A 24,297-nucleotide genomic window follows, 5' to 3' on the forward strand; every position below is an offset into this window, starting at 1 on the left:
AGATGGAAATCTCCATCACCTGCCTCATGCTCCAGAGCAAACAAAGCCAGCTGCTTATCACCACCGCATCGGGGCAACGGTGGAGAGGATGGCCCTTTATCACAGTGGGAGCAGGGAAACACACCTGGATACTCCTGCCTCTACCAAAGGTTGTGTACTCGGTGCTGCTTCTCACACCCTGGCACCCCCAAATTCCACCTGGAGCAGTGGCAAAGCCCCGGGCATCGCAGGGAGAAGCATCCCCAGCAAGTTTCTCTCCTGGAAGACGTGTATGTGGAGACACTGCTCAGCAATTGCAGTCACGCCTGGAGATGTTGCTCCTTGTATAGTTACAGGAACTAATCAGATAGCTGCAGCTGAGCGAAGGGGGATATGCCTGCTAAAAATAGATTGATGGAGCAACAGACGCCTGAAGACACGGCGTGCAGTGGGGAAGCAGGGCTGTGGAGCCTGGCAGGGCTCTGAGCAGGGCTGGCCGTGGCTGTGTGTATCTGTTACAGTGGGTAAATCTGCTTTTCGAGGCAGAAAATCAGCTTGTCCCCATAAGGGCTGTCAGCCCAAGAGGTCTGTTGCATTGCAGCATATGGGGGGTGTAAATGCAGCCAGTGCCAGCGCTTCTGCCTGTGCCAACAGCCCCTCCAGGGCCATGGGGAATGGCACCTCTCTGCTCAGCATTCATAGCCTGGGGACAGAGCTCTGAGCAGGGCTGGAGACACAAAGAGCCCTTCCCTGGGCTCTGAGCAGCTGCTCTGCACAGACACCGTGCTCTGGGGTTTTCAATGTGGCTGTTTTCCTTGGCATGGGAATCCGCAGGGTTCTGTGTGTGCCAGAAGTCACACATTGTGCTCAGAGCCAAGCGAGATATTTCAGTGCGAGGCCACATCCCTCCTTCCTCCTGCTGGCCCAGGTTGCTCCATCTCTGCTCCAGGGATGCTCGCCTCAGCCTGGATGCCTCTCCCAGCATCCCAGGAACGTGTTGAGCTGCTGCCCTCCTGGTTGCAGCTCTTTGCCAGCGCAGATGGAGCAGAGATGTCTCCTCAGCAGGCAAGGACGAGCTATTCCCATCAGACACGATGTCAGCTGTGCCGTCTTGGAAGACATTCATCTCCTTTGCCTGGTGGCTGTGGGAAAAACAGTGCAGGCTCCTTCCAAGTGCTGCTGGAAACGTGGAACTCACCTATTGCAGAGCCACCAGCTGAGGTTCAGGGGACTTTTCTCCTCATCAGATGTCAACCTGGAGCTCTTCCCCTCTGTCTGTTCTGCTACAGGGCACACACAGCTCCTACTCCAAAGCAGCTGTAGAGATAAGGCCTGAAGACAGTGAGCATCACCGGGATGCAGGAGGGCAGCAGGGGACAGAGGTGACACTATGCTCATGAGGCTGACTGAATACACAGAGCTCAGTTTCACGTTGTACATGAACAAGGAACACATCCACTGGAGACATCAGCCCTGCTCCAGAAAGCATCCCCCCATGGAGCAGAGCCCATGGAGGAGATGTGGGGCTGTGGGAGGCACAAGGGGCATGGATAGGGTGCAGGACATGTGCTGGATATGCTCAATGGGAAAGGGCTTTCTGTCACCTTAGGAAGGGCCCAGCCAACGCTGTACTGAGCAGGCACCATTCCCTCCCTTGCCATTTATTGTCCTTCCCTCCCCATCACTCACGTACCTTTGAATGCTCCAATCTCACTGCCTCTGGCGCTGGCTTTAATTGAAATTCCTCAGACATCTTCCCATCATTACAGCCCATCCGTTAGGTTTTGTGTGGGAAGTGATTGTTTCCTTTTGCAGCTGTGGAAGTTCAGTTCCAGCCTTTTGCTGCAAGACTGCTTTTATCTCTTCCCTCTCTGACATAGCCACAACCCTGCTTCCTTTGGTTACTTAACTTCCCATCTCTCCTGTGCTCACTCCCTCTGCTTCCATCCCACTTCTCTGCTCTCTCCTTCAGAGCAGCTTCCACCTGCAGCTCTATCCAGCCTTCCATCACCATCGTTTTCCCTATGAAGCACCCAGGAGGTTTGGAGGGCTCAGCATTCAAATCCATTGAATTCCATTGGCAAAGTAAACTCTGCTGAATGCACTGTGCCATTGGTGCGTCCAGCTCATCCAGCCTGGCACCAGGTCTGGTGTTAGCAGAAGCTGCTGCTTTTGGAGCAGTGTATGGCAACAGCAGCAACCAGCCCCTCAGGGGGGGGCTGTAGACCATGGAGGTGGTCAGATGCTGTTAGCACAGAGCCTGCCTCTGCATGTGCAGGGGCAAAGCCTGAGCACTCCTTTGCCCACTGAACTGCCCCCTTACCCCTTCCCCTTCTCCTTCAAAAGGCAATGTCAAGCAAATAAAGCACTTTTCCCAGCACTATGCAAGCGGGGCAGTGTCCAAGAGGAGGACTCACACTGGTGACAAAAGGACAAACCCAACCACTGCCATGGTATCACCTACATGGGCAGCAGGAGGATGGGATGGGATGGGAGGGGATGGGGTTCCTGCCCAGGGTCCAAATCCTTCCCTTGCTCATGAACCGAGGATGCCGAAGCAGAGCAAGAGCCCTTTGGTGCCTCAAGCTGGCAAACGGCAGAGCTTCCCCCTCTGCCATCCAGGGGTTACCAGAGCACTGGGAGGCAGCAGCAGCACCCAGACCTGCTGCTGACACTAAACCAAACCAACCCCAGCAGACACAGCCCCCCTTGCACTGAAGGGGGTTGCTCCCTGCAGGTGACATCCCACATCCCTGCCAGCCATGTGTGGGACACGGGCCCTGCCTGGTGCATCCTGCAGCCCTGGCATGGGCATCCCCAGCATGGGCATCCCCATGGAGCTGTGGTGCTGCCCTGGGCCCCACCATCCCCTCCTGCACACTGAAGGTGATGGTGCCAGATCCTAAGGAGCCTGCATGGGGCTGAGGCCAGGAAATGAATTTTCCCTGTGCCAAGATCAAAGCGAGCCAAGGTTTGAGGCAGGAAAGTCGCCGGCTCCAGCATCACCCACGGGAGCTTTCAAATGAGTTGGACCTTCAAAGGGCCTTTGAAATGCATCCTGCTGAGGCAGAGGGAGGGCTGAGCAGCCACTGCTCAGCCTCCCAGATCCTGAGAGATCCGCAGGCTCTCGGGTGTATTTCAAATGCTCAGAAATAGAACATCTCAGCTTAAAACCATCCCAGATATTCTGCAGCCGTACACAGATGCATCCGGAGGTGGGGAAGGGCTGCAGCATGGTTCTAGCTTCAAAAGCAATGTATGAACGTCCCATACATTGCTATTATCCATGCACACTCAGCCCTTTCCATCCCAGGTAGATTCACACCAGTTAGAGCACACCTGGGAGCACAGACCCAGCCAGTGGCCAATGGCAACACTGAGTCAAGCACTGCAGAGCTACAGAGATACCCAGGGCCATCCCCAGCTCTGGGATGCACACAGGGCTCTGGGGCCCTATAAAGTAATGAGCAGCAGTAATGAGGGAGCATGGAAACGTGCAGAGGCTCATAAACTGCTGCTCCAGGGAATAAGATGTCTATTAAGAGCCAGGCTGGGAATAAGCTGCTGTTGGAGCAAATCACTGCATCATTGCAAGCTCTGAGGGAGGCTGGACATTTCCTCTTGGAATCATAGTCATTGAATGGTTTGGGTTGGAAGGGGCCTTAAAGCTCATCCAGTCCAAACCCCCTACCATGGGCCACCCCTCTGAGCTTGCCTTGCTGTCAGGCAGGGATGTGCATATGGGAAAATCCCAGCAGCTCCAAACCCCCCTGGAATGCACAGAGCATGGGGGAGAGACAAGTGGGAATGGGCAATGAGTGCCTGCAGCCGGAAACCAGGAGTCTTGGTTCAAGTTCAGCCTGATGGGAATGTGCCTCCATCAGCCAAGAGCCCCAAAAGCTGTGAATGTTGGGAAGCATTGAGGGAAACCAGGAAGGTTTGTTTGCTTAAAAGAGTGTTTGGGAAATAAAGGTGGATTTGACACCAATGTGATGTCACTAAAACTGGTCGGCTCTTTCCCATTAAGTCAAAGGGATGAAAATGATCAGTGCAAATAAACTCACTTCCTGAGCTGGAACTATCCCCAAAATCACCCAGGAAAAACCCAAAGGGGGTTTGTGCTGCTGCTGGCCCAGCCCAGCCCCACGCAGCTGGAAGCCCAGTGCTAAATGACAACCATGGGGTTGAAGCTGGGTGGTGGCATCATCCCTTTGGCCATGGGCTATGTCCAGCTGTGTCCAGATGTGCCGTGCCCAGCGCTCTGCCCTGCAGATGTGCAGGGGAGCTGTTTGATGGGCAGATCACTGCTTCATTCACCCAGCACAGATCAAACCCACCCGGGATGTGCTGTGAGCTGCACTCCTTACGGTCCAGGTGGGATGTTCATGCACAGCGATGGGTCCATCACACCTCGATAGCGTTGACCGCATGGACCTTGTGCTGCTCTCCGCTCATGGACAGCCCGGTTTAGGGCACCGGAGGCTGCTCCAGGCTCCCTCCTCGGTCCCGGCTCCCGAGGCGGTGCTAGAGGGCGCCAGGGCCCCGCAAACCGGGCCCCGTAGCGCCGGGAGGCCGCGGTGAGGGAGGGATGGGGCCATGCGGAGGCTGAGGCTGTGGCTGCAGTTGTCGGGCTGGGCAATGCTCAGACCGGGAGGGGAAGCAGGAGCCAGGACTGGGCAGGAGAAGGTGCCTCTTGTGGGGGTCACTCTTCAGTTACCCCCTTTGCAGATGGGTCACAGCATCATGTAAGCAAGGGGTAGCATCATGCATCCCCTAACTCACCACCATGGAGCAGGAACCTGCAGGGATGGAAACAGCCGTTTCCTCTCAGGAGAAACAGAAACATGAGGGACCTGCATCCCTACATATGGGGACAGATGTGACCCCCTGGACCCTGGCTGAGGACAAGCTGTGTCTTTTCCTTCCTTTCCCTTCCCTTTCTTTTCCCCTTTCCCTTCCCCTTTCCCTTCTCCTTTCCTTCTTCTTCTTTCCTTCTCATCCCCTTCCTTCCCTTCCCTTTCACTTCTCTTCACCTTCCCCTTTCCTTTCCCCTCTTCCTTCTCTCCCTCCTTCCCTCCTGCTCTGTGCTTTCAGGGCTCTCTGGCTGAGGACATCCGCGGCCCGTTTGGGATGTGGCCGGAGGGGCCCGGAGGCAGCAGCCACATTCCCGTCCGGCCGCAGCTCCGTCCCGTTCTGCTGACCACGGGTGCGCTCAGCCTGCAGGGCCGGTGGGATGGGGGAATTAACACCCTCTTCATTGGGGTTTTCATCCTGCTGCAAGTAAACAGCGTTGAGAAACTCTCGTTTCTGGCCAGTGGGAGGATCCAGGAGAATCCCATCCCCACACGGAGCCGTTCCCAGCCTCCCAGTTTTCCACTGCCATCATTTTCTGCAGTGTGTGTTTTAGAACCCACCCGACAGCGACAAAACCTTCCTCCGAGACCAGAAACTGGGATCCAAGGGGAACAAGTTCTCCTCTCACAGCTGGACGGAGATTCACTGTCTCCCACTCAATCCCTATTTCCTTGTTTGCTGCCCTCATTGCAGCTTGGCAGCCCCAGCTTTTGGGGGAGAGCCCTTAACTCCATTACATCTGCTGGCTTACATTAGTGATCTAATCTCATTACAATCCATACACAAGATACTTTCTCCTCGCTGTTATCCCAACAAATACGGGCATCAGTACAGAAGAAAGGGAGAAAAAACAACCAAAGAGCAATTTCCAATCGAGGGAGAGGAAACAAATCCATGGTGGTCACATGAGGAAGTAGTAACCACTGAGCTATTTTGGGCACAATACATCATGCAGGGGATGATGTGTCTTTCGAGTCAATTTCAAGTCCAAAAGGCACAACATGTCTTTGGAAAGGGAATTCTCACATACATGAGGTACCATCTCCAGCAGTGAAACTGAACGTTGTCAGGCTTCTTGTTTGGTTGGTGTTTGGATAAGGAAAGCCAGAGCCCCAGCTAACGGCACCCCTTTGGTTTCAATAGGATAATACCTAAGCCTACACTGATGGATTGGGACCATCCTGGATCAAGCGCACTGGGTCAAGCAGGGAGCAGCTCTGGAGGTGTTACACCAGCTCCATATCCCATGTACACCCCATGCTGGCAGCTCAGTCCCTTGCTCCCTGAAGAATCCCACACACCTAAATCAAAAGAGGCTTAAAACATCCCATGAGAGTCAACCCCAAACTGATTGACACCCTTGGCTAAAGATCCTCCCCTTTCCTGACCTATTGAGGTTTACACATGCCCGAGGGGGATGGAGCTCAGCGCTGATCAGCTGTTATTCCCCCAGCAAAGGGAAGATGCCCATTTCCCCTGTGTGGCACCACACCAGCCAATACAAGGTAATAAGAACCTGGACCCAAAGCCAGCACACCTTGTGGTTTGTCCCTTTAAGGCTGCCTTTACTCCCTTTGGCTGTACAGTGACTTCACTTTGATCATATTCCTCAGTCTCTTCCAACCAGAACCATTCAGATCCCTGAGCAGATCCCTCATATCATGGCAGGATTGAGCTCACCAGCTCTGAACCATGGCCGGTGCCCTGGACCAAACCGTTGGCATTGAAATCCAATCACTTTGCTATGGTTTGTGTTAATTAAACCCACTGAGAAGCACCCACCTCATTCATCTCCCTCAACACACCTAACTGCCTGTAGGTGTTAACACACACTGTACCCTGCAGCTCCCACTGGATCCTATAGGCTGGCAGGGGCTGCAGGAACGGGCTCCATCAGAAGGCTCCGGGGAGCTCCTGCTCTGCTCTGTCCGGCTCCCAGGGCAGCAGGGGCAGGAAAACCCTCCCTTGGCATTCCCAGACAACCAAAGCATCCCTCCAGCAGCACTCCCTGCTGTGCTGTCTGCCCGGCCTGGGGTTGGAGGTGTCCCGCACCGGGATAACCCTGCTCCCTGCATGCCCGTGATCCCGGCTTGAGATCCTCCTGCTCCCAGGACCCTTACACCACAGATCCCGGGACCTCCCTCCCCTCGGGACTCCCTTGCTCCCAGGACGCCCTTAAGCCACAGGATCCCCTCCCTCCCCGACATTCCTCTTCCTCCAGGACCTCCTTATCCCCCGTGCTCCTTGGAATCCCCCTACTCCATAGGATGCCCCTACCCCCGAGACCCCCGTACGCTCCAGGACCCCCGTGCTCCGTAGGATACCCCTATCCCCGACACCCCCGTACGCTCCGGTACCCCCCTGCTCCATAGGATGCCCCTATCTCCGACACCCCCGTACGCTCCGGGACCCCCCTGCTCCATAGGATACCCCTACCCCCGACACCCCCGTACGCTCCAGGACCTCCTGCTTCCCTAAATCCCCGTTCCTCTGGGATCCCTTATCCCCTTATCCCATGCCATGGGATGCGCCTGCCCCGGGCACCCGCAGCCCCTCCTGCCGACCGGGGTCCGGCGGTGCCCGTGCCCGTGCGCGCTCCCGCAGCCCGGAGCGGGCCGGGGGGGGGGGGGTTGGAGCGGCTCCGGTTTCCGCCGGGCGGGGGGCGGAGCGGGGGGCGGTGGCGGCCGCGTCCCGGGCGGAGCACAGAGCCGAGCGGCGCCGGACCGGGGCTGTCAGCGGAGCGGAGCCCACCGGGGCCGGAGGCCGCCATGCGGGGCGGGCGCTGAGGGGCAGCGGCGGAGCCGGGCGGGGCCGGGCGGCCGGGGGGGGGGGGGAACGGCGGAGCCGGGGCCATGCCATGCCCGTAGGGAGAGATGCCTTGGGGAAATGGAGACACTGGATCACAGCGCAAACATGGCGTCCCCGCGGCACGGCTGCCCCTGTCGGGATGGTGCCTGCTCTGCTCCCTGCTGTGCGGGGGGATGGCGGCCGCCCGAGCGCCCCGGGGCCCGGCCTGCCTGCCCTGCGCCGCCGACTGTACCTGCGCCGGCCCCGGCTGCCTCGTCAACTGCTCGGGCCGCGGCTCCGAGCGGGCCCCGGCCGCCATCCCTGCGGCTGCCACAGCGCTGTGAGTACCGGGGAGCGGCGGAGGGGATGGGGACGGGGACGCGCATCGGGAAGGGGACGGGGGCCTGCGGGGCGGACACCGAGCGGGGAAGGGGAGAGGGGATGGGGATGGGGTGGAGAGCAGAGGGATGGGGAACGGGAGCGGGTTCAGATGGAGGAGGCTCAGGGGGACCTGATGGCTCCAGGAGGATGGAGCCAGGAGGGGCTGGGCTCTGCTCCCAAGGAACAAGGGATGGGACAAGAGGAAACGGCCTCAAGCTGCACCAGGGCAGGTTTAGATGGAGCTGAGGAACAATTCCTGCCCCACAGGGTGCTCAGCATTGGAACAGGCTGCCCAGGGCAGGGCTGCAGGCACCGGCCCTGCAAGTGCTCACACAGCGTGGAGATGAGGCCTCAGTGCCATGGGTTAGTGGTGGCCTTGGCAGGGCTGGGAATGGTTGGACTGGATGAGCTCAAAGGGCTTCTCCAACCTGGTTGGACCCTTCACTGATGGGGGTTTGTGCCTTCAGTGGGTATGGCTGCTGTGGATGGGCTGATGGCCACGAAAGGGGACAGCTGTGGGGATGCGCTGGGGTCTGTCTGCAATGGGAGAAAGGGTTTCAGGGTTCATCCCAGCCCAGGTCATGCTGTAACACTACAGGGGTTGGTAATGTGAAGGGTCCGGTGAGCAGCAGGGTCATGGATTGAACTGTCCGGTAACGTCCCCATGGGGGTGCTCGGGAGAGCTGAGGGGCTGCAGTGCTGGCAGAGCAGAGGCTCTGTGCTGGGAGCTTTGGTTCTGGGGTATCACAGGAGAGTGATGCTGGGAAAGGAGCTTTGGATGTGGTTTAAACACTGTGAACAGAGGATCCAAAAGGCTCCATTAACAAACTGGGATAGTGATGTCTGGGTGGAAGCCGAGGGTGTGGGTGACAGTTGTGTTTGTGTTGGTGTCCTGAGGCTGGTGGTGGTGGTTTGGAAGATCAGCAAGGAGAAAGGTGTGTTCCTGGAGTGGCAATGGAATGGTCCATGTGCTCAGTCACTGAAGTCACTGCATGATGCAAGCAACAGACTTAGGGGAAAAGCAGTTTCTTGGTTTGGTTTTAAGTTTAGTTTTGAACCTAAACTTGTTTTCCTTAGCAAGAAACTTCCCTGTGATTCACGTCAGGGAGATGACGTGGGGCCCGAACCCCTCAGATGAGCTCATTGCTGCTGCTGTCTCCATAAGTGAAGGCTCCGCTTCTCTGTTTGGATATTCTTATCCAAGTTTCCACTTCTCAGTGTTAATGTAGATGAAGGATACTGCAGGGGTACAGCAGTGAGCAGTAAATCCGGGGTCAGGAAAGTGAGGTGTTTTCCAATGCTTTCCTTACAAGACAAGTTTAGACTTTTCCAAGCAAACCAGCCCTTGCTGGTGGCAGAAGGTCCCTAACTGGGAAGGACTGGGGTTTGTGAAGGTGTTTGTGCCATTGCATTGTCTGTTGTCAGTTTCACTGGGGATCTGCAGCTCTGGAGGCTGACTGTGCCGTTGGGACCGGTGGCTGGTCACTTTCAGAGCAGCCCTGAAGCCTGTGATGATGAGCTCTGCATTTGGCTTTTTAAGGATTGGGGATTATCACAGTGTGTTTCTAGGAGTGTTAGGGTTGGTTGTTAAGTGTTTGAGGGTGTTTATGTTGTTGTTCAGAGGTGCTGGCTTGTTTTGGATGAGATCCTGTTGTGCAGTGACAAATTGGAGATGGACATAAAGCTCTTGCCAGTCAGCAAAACAAAGTACCTGGAATATGGGAAGGGGAAATGGACTGAAGGAAGTGTCCTGCAATGGCAGGATAGTGTTACTGACATCTTCCTCCGATTGCAGTGGGGGAAGCCTTGTTTACAGCCCTGTTGAGAGCAGCGCAATGGGGGGATGCTTTGGGATAGCTGCCTTTGGAATTCAGTCTGTAGGGTCATCTTTGTCAGGCAGCAGATCATCTGCTGTGTGCCGTCACCCTGCCGCTGTTAAAGTGTGTGCCGGTGATGTAGTGATGACTGGTATAAGATGTGCTGAAGCACTCTGCTGTGGCACAGGGGTTTCCTTTGGGGAGGAGGTTACGGCCCTGTTTGACCTCCTGAGGATGGAAGGGAGGGATGTGCTGTCCTTCCAGCCATGGCAGATTTACGGATGGCAGGATGCGAGGGACTTGGGCTCATGACAGAGTGAAGTTATGCAAGAGGTTTTGTCTGCTCATTGCATGTTCCCTTTATTGAACACTGACAGATAAAGTAAATAACACTTGTAATGATCCCTGTCCCATTAGAGAAAAGCCTCCTTGTTTCAGTATCTGTTTATTTATTGTCAGTTTCAACTGAAAACAGCCTTTAGGAAGGCTGAGTTCAGGAAACCAGCAGCGCCAGAGCTCCCTGCCTCTGCTTGGAGTTGTGCTCAGCAAATGTGATCCCAAATGTGGGAAAAGGCATAGGGAATCAATTCCGACGTTATGGACGTAGCAACTTGGAGGATGCAAATGCCAACTTCTGTTCCTGGGAGCACAGAACAAGCACCCAATCCAAAGAATCACTAAGGAAATAGGCTCTGCTGCTTGCAGACACTGCATACCTGGCTGGAGCAGTCTCCAGGCTGAGCAAATAGGGATATTGGCCCCATCCCATGGCCGGAGCTGGGTTCTTGAAGTGTAACGCAAAGTCTGGCTGGAGCTGGGAGCAAAGTCTGGCTTTCCAAATGGTCTGCGCAGCAGAAAGCCCTTCACTTCAGGGGGAGCACGCTTCAAACAGCAGCATTTGCACTTCGGAGTTTCTCCATCTCACAATCGCTCTGATCTGATGGCTTTTCAAGTGCTCTGTGGAGTTTGTTCCCTTTACTTGGAGACTTGGCTCTGCCCTAAGCTGGCATCGCTGCTTTCATTCCTCAACTGCGAATAAACCTCCTAAAGATGTTCTGCCTTTCCCTTGCAAGCATTGACTGCTTCTAAGGGGTCTTTAATCTCCTGGCAGTTTTGAAGTGGAGATTAGGATCTCCATTTAAAAGGCTAACGCTGAAACTCCCTTCTTTTCCCAAAGTGGAATGCTCTTAGCGGAGGGATAAGAAGGAGAAGTTGAGATCGGAGGAGTTCTGCTGTCACCACAGCCCTGCTCACCCCAGTGAAGCTGCTTCAAATAAAGGCATCCTATGCTTCAGGGACCTATATATAGTCTGTGATCGTTTCAATCTCAAGGGTTGGCAATGATCAGTAGGCTTTGGTATTATTATGGGATGTAGTGAAAGCCTTTTCAAGGCTTAGAATGTCTTAAAAAGCTATCAGGAGGGGGGAAAACCATCAGTGGAAGCTAAACTCCAGGTAAACCCCCGGATAGTGGAGTGTCTATACAGTAGTGTCCTGTCCACAAAGGCAAAACAGCTTTACTGCTGTTCCTAGCACAAACACAAGCAGCCTGGAATGTCACTCTCACAAGGAGCTGTATCTCAGCACAAACAAGGCTGGGCTTCTCTTTTGTAAGGAATTCTGGAGGGGAAATGGCCCAAATGAGGTGCTAGGTAAATATTTTGCAAGTGAGCTTCATTCAGCCTATGGAAGGGACAAATCACAGATGTAAATTGTAGCTAGAGCTCAAGCGTGGAACAAGGAGGCGATTCTGTGTTACTCCATCAGAGCATTCATAATCTCTGGTGTAAGTGGCACCGTAAGGAGTGGTGTAGCAGGTCTGTGTTGCTCATTGTGCTCCTTCCTAAAGCTTCAGAGCAATCTGAGTGCTGTGCCTGTGATGGAGAAACCCAAGTTTAAACTGGTTTGTTTTGGTGGTGGTTATAAAGTCCTGCTGGGTAAGAAAAGGCATCCACCATAGAGATGGTGTGTGAAGGCATCCCTGTTCCGTGGCAAGGCTTGCATTGAAACAACCCCTCGAGGTGTCTCGTTTCTTTGATGTTAACCCAGGATTTAAATGCTTTTGGGATTTGCAGCTTGGTGTACCCTAATCTCCAAACCCTGGTAGTGATGGAAGACCATGCGTTAAGAAGGTGTAGCTCTGCATCTCTCAGCCCCACTGGGCACACTCGGATGCTGGCTACGACCCTTGGTAGATGCTAGTAGAGAAGAAGCCCATGTAGCTGCTCACCTCATCTTTTGGGGTTCCTCTTGCATCATCTGTATGTATATATTGAATATGTCCTGTTTGCACTCATTTTTCCCTGTATTCCGTGCAGTTTTTAAGTGTACTCATGGTGCCTTTCTGCGTGTGGCTTCTTCCCTGTGCAGGGAAAGTGCAGGCTCCATCCTGTTCTTTTCCTGCCTGCAAACCCTGCCAGGTCTCTCTCCCAGCTGCTTTCACTCTGCTCTCGCAAAGAGGGGTTTGAAACAGAGCATCAGGCAGAAGGTAGCGTGAAACAGCCTCATATGGGTTGTTAATGCTTCTCTCCCTGTTTGCCATTTAACGGGATTCCTCGTTTTATCTCTCGTCACGCCGCGTTCTCCACGCTGTGGTTTCCATAAGGCAGTTCTGCGTCATCCTCTCTCCATTTCTTCAAGCTTTGTTGTGCTTTGATTGATCTCTGCAGTTCAGCTGGAGTTTGTATCTTGTCTCTTATTTACCCCAGATGTCCTCAGACATGGCTTTGAGTCATAATACGTGAATAAGAATGTAAGCAGGGGTGAAGATGGACAGCTCGGGAGCAAAGCCCTGCTTTCCAATGCCACAGAGAGCTGCTGTGAGCTGCACAGGGGTTCCTGCACTTACCATGAGAAGAGTGGGGGACATGGAACTTGTGAACCAGTCCTACAACAGCCAGCACAATGATTTAGGCAGTCACTGTCAGGCTCAAAGAGAAAGTATCTGTCTGTTCCACAGTGGAAAGTTGGCAGCTCTGTTAGTAAGCTGTACTTAATGGTTAGTGAGCTGTACTTAATGGCGCTATTGCTGTTCAGAGGGATGGCTGCTACCCCGTATCAGCACATCCTTCTCTCACCCCGCATCAGCACATCCTTCTCCCCAGGCCTTGCTGAGATCAGGCTTAAAGGCTGGAAAGCTGCAGCTCCCCTTGCAGCCTGTGCTGCTGACATGAACATGCTGTGCCCAGTGTCACTGCCTGTCCCAGCAGGAGGGTGAAGGTGTCACATCAGACATCCCCAGCCCTTATTTCTTAACTGCCCTTTGCAGTAAAGAATGAACTAGTTTCTCATAGTGAAGGGCTGCTGTTTACTTGGACATCTCTGCTTGCCAAACCTAAAACTGTCAGATTGAAATATAACGTTGGTTCTTGCTTTGCAAAGGGCACAAAAAGCAAGCCCATGGGATTACAGCCATTCCCGTTGTTTTCCGAGGGTAGCTGTCATCAGGAAGAGCATCGACAACGTCCAAGTTGACCATCTGTAGCTTTTGTGGTATGTTATAGGCACTGTGACCAGTAAACAGATTCTGTCCTCACTTTCTAGCTCCTCTCTTCCCTCAAAAGGTTTGATCCTCTTTGATGATGTGCATTGGATTTAAACAGAGATAAAGTGTAATATCCATCAGTTGCTTTCTGTCAGCCCAGCAGTAAACCCAGTTCCCCTCAGGTTAGGAATGAGTACATCTCTTTGTCTGCCTGGCATCATGCTAATAAGAAAGTTAAGCTGAGACTGGATGTGTCAGATGTGGCATATGGTCTTGTGGTGTTCTGTTTAAGCAAGTGTCAGTATTGATTTGATTGTTACGACAGTCTGAGATGCTGCTTTGGTGACAGCACTTGATGGAGGAGAATGATGATGTTCACTTTGTGGTGATGAATCTTCCACCTACAACATTTTTCAGTCGTGTGGCCCTGCTTTACCTCCAGTTTGGGGTCTGTGGGCTGCCCTCTGACAGCGGGATGTTGGGATGTGATAGGACACTCTTCCCACTGCAGTCATGCTGGTGTATGCTCTTGAGCATCATCAGCATCAGCAGACAGTCTGCAGCAGCTCTTCCTTTTGACAAGCCTGCAGTCCAGTTTCTAGTGACACAGAATCATAGACTGGTTTGGGTTGGATGGATGTGTATTCTGGATCCAAACTGGGACCTAGCCAGCCTGTTCCTATTCATTTGGAATTGTACCTGGCCACCATACCGGGTCCTGTAGCAGCAGCTGGGCAACTTGCATTGTGCTCCCCTGTATGCACAGCTCCTTGTCTCCAGAAGGCTTCATGCGATGCTATTTTTGCATGAAGCCATGAGGTCTAATCACTGGTTTGAAATAGGGATTTCCAGGGTGGAGTCTGTAGCCGTGGCTGAAGCCTGTGCCCACCTCCTGGTTCAGACATCTCTAATGGTACATGCAGGTCCCCAGCAATGGCCTCTGCACAGCTGCATTGCAGCATCCCCTGGCACTATAGGATCCAGGCTGCTCTGGGCTCCTCTATCAGGGAGGAGGGCTTAGATCAGAAGCAAAAGAGCCCTTTTCCCAGCAGATACTGTTAGGATATGGGGAAAAGCCTCTCCTTCCTCTCCGTGGTGTGGGGCTTGTGTGGGATGCTGTAAACACCTCCCCTGCTCAGCCAGGGGCCACGCTGGGAACGGGTTAAATAGGTTCTGCTGGAGCAAATGCCTCATGGTCAGGGAGAGGTGGGAGTGGCTCTCTAAAAAGAGGATCTAGGGTGTGGGTTGAGTCCTCCTGAGGGAGGAACGGAGGAACAGCTAAGCCTGGGAACGCCAGAGCCCAGACGAGCTGCCTTGGCCAAGGCTCTTGGTTTCTGTCTCAAAGCCACGCCTGGGAAGGGGTGGAGGGAGCCCGGCCTGAAGCAGCAGGCTTTGGTTTAGGTCAGGTTGGTGGGAGCTCCTCTGTCTGGTCTGGTTCTGTCTGGGATGGAGCGGGGATGCTGGAGAACTGGAACTGGAGAGGGAGATGGGAGTCTGCTGCATGCACAGAGCTGTGGCTCCAGGGGATGGGATCATCACTGCGGTGATGTGAGCGCATGGATCCCTCCAGCAGCTGGATGAAAACCCCACCATGTTCCTCCTTGTGTGTTTGTTTGTGCAAGGCAACCTCGTGTTGCTTGAAAGAGCGCCTCAGAAGTGGCTAATTCTGTCCTGCTCTGTTCATCTGCTGCCTTGCAGCTGGGCTGGTTGTGTTGAATACAGCTTATCCTTTCCAAGCGTGGCTCGGGAAAACCAGATGTTCCAGTTCCTGCCTCGCTGATGCTCCCACATGCCACATCTCCAACAGCAGTGCTGGCACACAGGCTGTGCAGGGGTGATGCTCTCCACTGTCTGTGTCATGTAGGAGCTATCAGAGCTGGCCACACCAGCCTTGGTTTCAAGGGGATGTACATAGCTCCTAAGTGCAGCTCGATGCCAGCACCCTGGTGTCCCGCTGGCAGCATGGGTATGTGCATGGGCTTTGCCTCATGAGCTGCTTCTGTGCTGTTGCTTAATGGCTTTCACATGCAGAGGCTGCTGCGTAGCTGTTTGGGACCCATCTGAGCCACACTCTGCAGGCAGTGCCAGGCAGGCCGTGGGGTGGGTGATAACAACAATACTGATGGGCCCCATCCTGCTCCCGGTGCTCCAGGGCCTGTGGGCCACATTTCCTCTCCTGGGGCTTAGAGAGCTGAGGGAACGCTTGGAAACCACAACTGGGCAGGGTGCAGCCCCTAAGGAAAGTGTTGGAACCCCATTCCCTCTGCTGTAGCTCTGCTGTAGCTCCCACAGGCACCTCTGACATGAGCATCCTCAGCACACAGGGTGGGCTTTGGGATGGTGTCACAGGAGTGCTGTGAAGACCCCTTGGCAGAGATGGGTTTCACTGTTCTCCAGCTGGAAAAGGTTGGAAAGCCTTCTGGCACGAGTGTGTTTTCAGCAGGAGGAGTTCGGATATGGAAGGAGCGATCGGTTGGTACCGATAACCCTAACCCTAACCCTTAGTGTTTTGTATTGCTCTGCTGCCTCTGGGGGCTCATAGCTTAGGCACAGTGCAGACACAGCAAAGAGGCAGCTGCTACCCAAGGCCTGAAGGTGGTCCAGGCAATCCTGCGTAAGCATAAGCTTGGAATATAGGCTCTTTCCTTTGAGGTGTTAGCAGAGCTGTGGCTGTTCCAGCCTCATAAATGATTCCTGCAGGCCATGCACTAACTCCGCAGTGATTTGTGTCACAGAACTGCCCCTGCACCTAAGTATAGCACAACTAAAAAGGAATCTTCTCCTATTTCCTAAAACCAAACAAAGGCCTCGTGTGAAATACGATGCAGGGTGATTCCCTGGGAGAAGAGTTTCCATTGGCAACTATCCTGGCCCCTGACCAGCCCTCTGTAAAGCAGTTGCAAAGGGCAGCTCATTATTGCTACCTGGGTGATTGCTGCAAGAGGACTGTTAACATAAGCACTAAGTTGGTGAAGCCGTTCCTTGGGATCCCTTCAAAGCTACTTGAGTGCCTGGTAAGGAAAAGGTTCCCTGGGGTTCCCTGTCTTCAGAAGGTGACATCAAGTAGGGAGCCAGGGAAAGGACCAGCAGCATTGGCCAGAGATTCATAAGTAATGAATTAAATCTGTGCAGAGCAAAGGTTCCGATCAGAGTGTGGGAACGTTGTTTTACTCCTACAGAGGGAAAACACGGAGTTGTTGGCTTCATAGACTAAACTCTGGCGAGATTTGCAACCTCTGATTGCATGGATCAGTGCAGGGCTTGTATCACAAGTCTGACAGAATTCGGTGTAGACAAAACTGAGGTGGGAAGGCAAACGCTGGAAGAGGCCAAGGGTGAGACTGTGTTAGTGTTTCAGCTGCGTTAGAACTAATGTATGTGGTGGATCGTGTTCCTGCCAGCAGTAAGTAGTGGTTTCACTTAGGGAAAAGAAAGCTGCTGCCCCTTTGTGCAGGGAAGCAGTTACGGGGCATAGCACAGCACATCCTAGGGCAGCAGCATGGAAACAAAGCTGAAGCTGCTTGGGCGGTGCTTGGGGCTGTGCTAGACTGACACAGCACGATTTAATGGGGAGAGAAGGCACACACCAGTTTGTGCAGGGGGTGCCAGGAGCATCGCTGGGTCTTGAGTGTGGGTTTCTGCCACACAAACCAGCTTCGGAAGACCTGAGCTCTGCAGCCCTTCCCTCACTCACTGCATCCAACAATCAGCCATTTCTTGCAAGGCTTTCTGCCTTTCCTGCTTGCAGGACAGTGGGATGACAAGGTGGTAATGTCACTGGCCTTGGGGAATGGAGGAGATGGATGAGCTGCACAGATTGCAGTTGTATTACCTTGGATTTGCTTTGTGCTTAGTGTAGTGACCAGTGTTATGCAGGCAGTCAGATGGAGCATCCCTCTGGCCTAACCTAGCGTTTAAAGGGTTAATTCCAGCTAGCCACCAGAGCTCTAAAACAAGCCAGCAGAGCTCACTGCTGCATTCCGGCTTCCTGTGGATCAGCTGTGACACATCCAAGTCCATAGCATGATCCCAGAGCTTCAGAGGGAAGCAGGAGAGGAGGCTGAGTTTGGAATTGAATCTCCCAACACCCCCGCTCCACAGGATGCAGAGCTTGCCCTGGAGTAGATGCGCTCTGGAGCTGCTTGGGAAAGGCATTCCATAGGAGCCCTGGATCTTTTGAGGGCACACATCCCTTCCTCATGTCCTCTCCTCTTGCAGGTTGATCTGATCAATGTGGAACACCTTTAATCCCTATGCAGATTGCCCACAATTCCTGATCATCCCCATGGTGGCAGCGGAGCTGGTGTGGTCTTTATTGCCTTGCTCTGCAGTCCTGGAAGCTGCTAATGCTGCGGCAGCCATAGGGGCTGTGCACGATGTGCCTACCAAGGCCAGGATCTGCTTCCTGCTCCGTCCTTCTCCCTTCCGCAATCAGGGAATTGGAGCACATACCTCGGTTTGGGAAGAGAGCCGAGCTACTGGGGGCAGTGTTGTCTAACAGCTGGAGCACACAGGGGGAAGCAGGACTTGGGTTTGTTTCCAGTTCTGCCCCTGGTTGTGGGGCTGGGCTGGCATTGCTTCATCCGCATTGGGTCTGCCCTGTGTGAGCAATGGGGATGATGCTTCCTCGCCCCGCGGGAGGATTGCAGGGGTTATTTATGGGAGTTAAACCCCTTCAGTGCCTGGCTGCTGGAGAAGTGCCCTGGATTTGTGATTCCTCCTTGCCTCGTGCTCTGCCATCCCCATTGGAAGGCACCAAAACGTTGTCCTGCAGCAGGACATGGGAAGCTGAGCCTTCCCTCTGAGCAGGGTAAACGGCAGGGCAGCAAAAGGTGCTTGTTTTGATGGGCTTATTGGTGAGCTTGGTCTTGCTTTCCCACCCCTGCTTGTGCTTCAGCCTCTTCTTGCTGTGGAACTGAGCCTATGGGCTCCGGGAGCAGAAGGACCCAATGCTGTTCCTTAGCCCCAGGCAGCCTCTTGCTGTCACTGTGGCACTGCGGGTCCCACCGAGGTGCTTGGCACCAGTGGGATCTCACTGAGGAGCCCTTGGCAATGCAGGGTTATGCCTGTGTTTAGGCAAACCCCAGCGCATCCATCTCCTTTCCTGGTGGGCTCAGAGCGGAATAGGGATGCCATGAGCCATAGTGAGACGTGCCTGGGGCTGCAGGGCTGGGCTGGCTGACCCTGCGGGCTCAGGACCAGGCTGTCGGTAGCTCTTGGCTGGAGCGTGCACTACAAGATCCCTGCTGTTCCTTGTTTGTTTAATGATGCTGATGATGGGGAGAGGAGACTGGCCCTTTCCTTCTCCTTAGGGTGTGTGTCGGTGTTCCAATGGGGAGTTCCAGGGTGTCCCGATCTCTGCCTAATCAAACCCAATGGAGGGCACAAGGAGCTGTGTCTCTGGCTGCTGCAGTCCAGCACACAGCCTTCCAGAGGGAGGGATTCTGCATCTGCAACACAAAACACGTTGCAGCAGTAGCATTGTTGTGTCCTTATTGAACCTAGAGCAAGAAGAAGCCCTCAGCAGGAGCTCAGGCTTCCTGTTGGGATGAGACACAGGCACGTGGGACGGATGGGTCCCAATCCTTCTGGCTGCAACTCAGCTTTTACACTTGTTTCCTTTAACTTCTTGGGCTCCTAATTCTTGGCAGCTCACGGGCTGTCTGGCAGTAACAAAGCCATTAATGCCCATCTGTGGGGAATATGGGAGCTTACAGCCACTGGCAATGTGGGTGGGAGCAGCACATGGGCAAGTGTGAGTGTCTGGTGTGACCATGAGAACGGTCCCATCAGGTTTGTATGACTGGATTAAGCTACAGACTTAAAGACTTCTGTTGCTTTACTCTGTTTCTGCATGGGCCACAGGCAGATGAGAGTCTTGGAGCTGCACCATAAGGTGCTGGCTTCTGCAGAGGAATGATTTAATCCTTCCCACCTATCCTTTTGGATGCACTGTGTTGTACTGAGCGAGGGCTGCTCTTCAGTCCCACTTGGGCATCAGTATGTGGAGGATGAAATACCTCTTGTACTGTGAGGACAGGTTTCTGGCTATTGGGATGCTGCGTATCCACATATTTCAGGTGTCCATATACGGTTCCAGCTGGTGTCTGCCGGCTCCAGGTGTGAGCCACGAGGGTCCTGTGTTGAACACTCTAAGCAGATACCTGCCGTGGTTGCACAAGTGGCTCAGCACCGCTAATGGATGAAACCCAGGTATGGCAATGAGAGCAAAAGAGCCATTTACCCACATGGTGCTCTCCAGGCCAGGGGCTTTGGTGCAGGCTGTGGTGGTAAATGGCTTTCAGAGGATGCCTCTGAAGTCCTGGTAATGGGAGGACAATGAACTTGTAGTGTTGGACCCAAAGACTTTCAGTCCTCACAGCAGAGCTTCCAGCCTCTTGCCTACTGCTGGTCCTTGGGTGATGAGGAAGCATCCGGGGATCCTGACATACCAGCAGTGCTGGCATCTTCTCCTATGTAAAGGTGCCAGAAAGCCCAATTCAGAATGCAGAGATTCAGCTGTATCTCTATGGCATGGTACTGTGGTATGTGTGGGTTCCAAAGCTCTAGGAACTGGTTTCTGCGTGTGTCATACTACGAGCTCTGGGCAGGATTGGGACCTCGTAGTGCTGGGAGCCCTACACAAGCACACTGCATAGCAGACCTTATCCTTAGGATCTTGCAATAAAAACAGACAAGGCAAAAGAAAAAGGAAGTTTTCCTGGCTTTCGGCTGGATAAGGCTATGGGAGCTGCGTGCTTATAGGGAGTAAGGGAGTTGCCTGGGGTCATACAGGGAGTGTGTGTCTGAAGCCAGCACTGAGCCCTCCCTGTCTTCAGAGGTGCAGCTGAGTGTGGTGTGCACATGGGGCCGGTCTGACATGCATTGACAATCTCACCTTGCAGTGCAAAATGACTTGCAGGGGATGCATCTTGCTGCTACTGGTCTTAAAGCATCTTCTAACTGGGAGAGCTGCATTCATGTCTTGTCCTGGTCCCAGTAGCAGCCCAGTTGGTGTAGATGTGGTTCATTTTGGAGCGGGGAGATCAACACTTGGTCATTGTAGCCTTTGGCTACCTGGTGCAGAGCTGTCCCTGTGCTAGCCCCTGGTGTGCTGGAGGTGCTGCCTCTGCAGGCCTGCATGGAGAGCATTCCTCCATGGTGCCCTCCAGGAAGCAGGATTCAGTTAGGTCAGTTGGTGTGACAAGAGGAACAACATTTCATCATGAGCTCGTGCCAGGGCTCGGGATTAATCATTACTGCACTTAATGGCTTTTAACTCCAAGCTAGAACCATGCCCATCACCTGACAGCTCTGCAAGCAGGACCTTTAGGGTATCAGATTGTGGCATGGCTCTGCTACCCGGAACTGGGCTCTGTGCGAGGCACGGGGGAATGGAGAGCAATGGTTAATAGCCAGGATGGAGTTAATCAGTCACTGAATTCCTCAGCTACAAACTCTCCCTCACTATTTTCTTTGGTGCATTGCTGGAAAGGAAACGGGGGTATGTGAAGCAAAACCATACTTAACAAGTCACAGTAGCCCTGGTGTGTGTAGGATTCCTTGCCTTTGGCTGAGGGTGGAGCTCCCCGTTGGGAAGAGATGCTTGAATGAGCTGATAGAGCTGAGCAGTGCTGGTAAACCTGATCTGTCTGCATCCTCTGCTCTGGATGCCTGGGGCAGAGGCTGAAGGAGGGAATGAGTGTCTGCCCTTTCAGCTGCCTGGGACCCAAGGCACATACGTGGTGTTCTTGCGGCAGGCGATGGCATCGCCAACAGCTCGAGCACAAGTGGGAAAACTCATCTTGGTTAATGGGATAGCAAGGATGCAATAAGGTACAAGAGTCCAGCCAAAACGTGAGTCAGCTGCCTCCTAAAGCTGGACCAAATATAAACCAAAAGAGGCCAAATGTTGTTGCCTTCTGGGGGCTGAGCCTCAAGTCCCATGTAGGGAATGGCTGGAGGCATCTGTGTTTCTCAGTAAGGAGATGGAGAGAGGCTTCAGTGAAATGAAAGGGAAGGAAAAACTGGAGTTTATCAGTTTATGTGATTCCAGGAGGCAGCTTTAGGGAGCTCACAGCTTCTTTTACAGCAGGGCTGAGTCTAATTCCCTCTGTGGGGTACAAGTGGGTTATCTAGAACCACACACCATGGGACCAGGAGTTGCTTAGGAATCAAGCGAGGCTGATACAGGCTTTGAGGTTGTGGAAGAGGCGGCTGCAACCCTGAGGGTCAGTTCTGGAGGGTTTCCCATGGGATCAGATGGATTGTATGTGATTTCTGCTGTTTGGAGGTACATGTTTAAGCTGGAGGTAACCCCAGGCTGGACTGAGCACTGCACCACACTCAGCTCACCTTCGATCCAGGGATCAGGGTCTGCCTTCCTCTTCCTCCCAGCCCTTACCTCCCAAACACTACCCAGACCTTGGGAAGCTTCATCCCTTCTGGCTTTTCCCTTTGTCTGAGGCAGAAGAGTGGCTGCAGAGTTGAGATGGTGGTTGCAGCGTGGGTGTGTGTGATGTGATGTGCCCAGATGTGCCAGATGTGCTCATGGGACCCAAGAGGTGTGACTGTAACTGGGACCTGCAGGGTCAGGATGTATTTAGTGGGGAGCACCAAATCAAAGCACTGGGAAGCATCCAGTGGGAAGCGCAGGTTCCTCCAGCTCCTCTTTGATTCCAGAGGTCTCTTCCCTTCCCCAGCCTCACCTTCTCTTCCTCATGTTCAATGGGGTGTCCTTAGCAGTATATTGCTCCTGTTTTTTGTCAGGACCCTGCTGGGAAGCTGTGATTTGAAGCCTGGTTCCGTCTGTGTCCCACAAACATCTCCAGACATCATTGAGCCAGGAGCACAGGAGAGAGCAGAGTCAGACTCCCCTGTGCCAATGGAGCCCGTGCCAGCCCCTGGGGTGTTGCACACAGCAGATGGGGATGGATTGCTGGTGCAGCTCATTGATTCCCATTTGAAACTACACCTCCTGATTGCTCCCTGGATGTTACCCGGACTCCCCACGTGGGATCTCGTTAGACAGCAGAGCTAATGGCAGAGCAGAGGGAGCACTTTAAAGTGTGGTTGCTGAGAGGTTGAACAGAGGAAGAGTTCTCTCAGTGCAGATGCCATTAGATGGGGCAATGTTGCTGTAGTTCTGGTCCCCACTTGTGGGGCAGCAGTTGTAGGAGTGGGGCTGAATCCACATCAGGAAAGGTAGATTATTGTGAGGAAAAGGTGGATTTAATTTGCTGATAGCTTCTTTTGGAGACCTTATGCTCCCAGGTAGGATGAGCACTTTGACTGTTTCCAGGATCCTTTGGGAGCTGCTGTTGTGCAGGGAGTTGCTCCTGGAATGTGGTTGCATTTCTTGGGAAGTCTCTCCCATTTCTGTCCATGCCATTTGTGATGTTCCCAACCCAGTTTGCCTCGCCCATTAAGATAAAGCCACAGTCTGGCAGGGAGAGGAGAGGTCATGGAGGGGGAGCTCTGAAATCACCCACATCCACACTGAGGGACATCCAGTTGTGAAAGGCTTTTCCTGGTAGGGGAAAGTGTTGGTTCCATGGGATGTTTCCTAACCCCCTGCCTGGGGCTGTCCCTGTCCCTGCTGCCAGCTCTCGGCACTGTGTGCAGACACCCACAGCCGGCTGCTCACTTAGACATGGAAAAAGGGAGGAAGAAAGTCCCAACCTCTTGGAAGCACAGGGATGGGCATCGTACTCAGGAGCATTGCTGCCAATGCAGGAGAGCCTTGGTAAGGCAGGAAAGCTCCTTCAGCTCTTTGCTGAGGCTGAAGCCAGCCTTGTGGGGAGAGTCACCTTCCTCTTTTAGCTTCTGTAGCAGTGATCCATATAGCTCTTCATCGTCTGCCTTCTGCCCCATCAGTTTCAGTCACCCTTTATCTGAAAGAAAGCCATTTACACATCCCTTTTGCTCGCTGAGTTAGGGAATGCAGCAGCTTGTCCCAGCACTTCTACAGTCGCAGATTTGCTGGTGAGCTCTCACCCTGCTCTGTGCACATCCAGCCCACTCTTTGTCACTCACCTATCATAGCATCAGTCATAGAAGCAACCAGGCTGGAAAAGACCTGATCATCAAGTCCAAAGCCTGTTACTCTGCTGCTCTGTTCGGTTCTCCTGTCGGCTCTGACAGGCAGATGGAGTGAAAAGGAAAAGCCAAATGGGAATGCAGAATCACCCGGTTGGTGTCAGTCACGCTGCAGAGCCCGTTAGCAGTTCAACAACAGCCTCAAACACCTCCTGGGAGCTGATTTAAACCCATAAAAGTGAACCAAGCCCAAGCACACAAGGTGGAGATGCAGGTTTTTCTCTGCTCAGTGTAGGCTGAAGGCTCCAGGTACCTTCACAGAACTGTCACTATATTTGTGGTTGTGAATATCATCAAGACCTCTGAGGCTCAGGCCTCTGAAACCCAGAGACCTGCCTGTGTGTGGCACATGGGAGCACCAGTGACAAGCCCTGCACTTACAACCCAGGCTTGAGCATGGGTGAGGAATGGTTATCGCTCTCCTAGTGCGTTGCCTTCCCTCTTCCCTCCATCTGCTGTCAACCTCAGTGTGATCCCTCTGCCTTAGAAGGCTTCCAGAGCTGGGAATGGCCTCCGCATGCAGGACCCAAAATACCTGATGTACTTCAGTCACCCCTTGCTCTTCCCATGTTTCTCATTGGTGAGGAGTGAGGATCAAGCTCAGTGAGCATCCCAGTGCAGCAGCAGCCAGCCCCAGTGTGTCTCTCCATACATGTGTGTCCATGCTTGTACACGTGTGTGCTAGCGGGCAGGATGCTGCAGTGGGAAGCCTTTGCCAGACATGGCAGCAGCTCTCGGAGCTTTCTTGGCAGGAGGGTGTGGAAAACATTGGAAAGGAAGAATGGAGCCAAGGCAGTTCTGTAGCTGTCTGCATGGAGATCAGAGCTCGGAGCTCAGCATCACCCGCTCCTCATCCCACTGCCTCTTCAAGTCCCCCTTCATTCACTTCTCTTAATC

At 53.6% G+C, this 24,297-nt stretch overlaps 1 protein-coding gene across 1 annotated transcript in view; it reads left to right on the top strand.

The window, feature by feature from the left end:
- The first annotated feature begins 7,706 nt into the window (after positions 1-7,706).
- Positions 7,707-24,297, top strand: part of PKD1 (polycystin 1, transient receptor potential channel interacting) — an 81,370-nt gene continuing 64,779 nt past the window's right edge. The window contains exon 1 of the mRNA XM_034065308.1: positions 7,707-7,960. Coding sequence (XP_033921199.1) covers positions 7,707-7,960 — 254 coding nt within the window. The remainder of the gene's footprint in view (positions 7,961-24,297) is intronic.

This window comes from Melopsittacus undulatus, chromosome 8 (genome assembly GCF_012275295.1).
Source record: "Melopsittacus undulatus isolate bMelUnd1 chromosome 8, bMelUnd1.mat.Z, whole genome shotgun sequence".
NCBI lineage: Eukaryota > Metazoa > Chordata > Aves > Psittaciformes > Psittaculidae > Melopsittacus > Melopsittacus undulatus.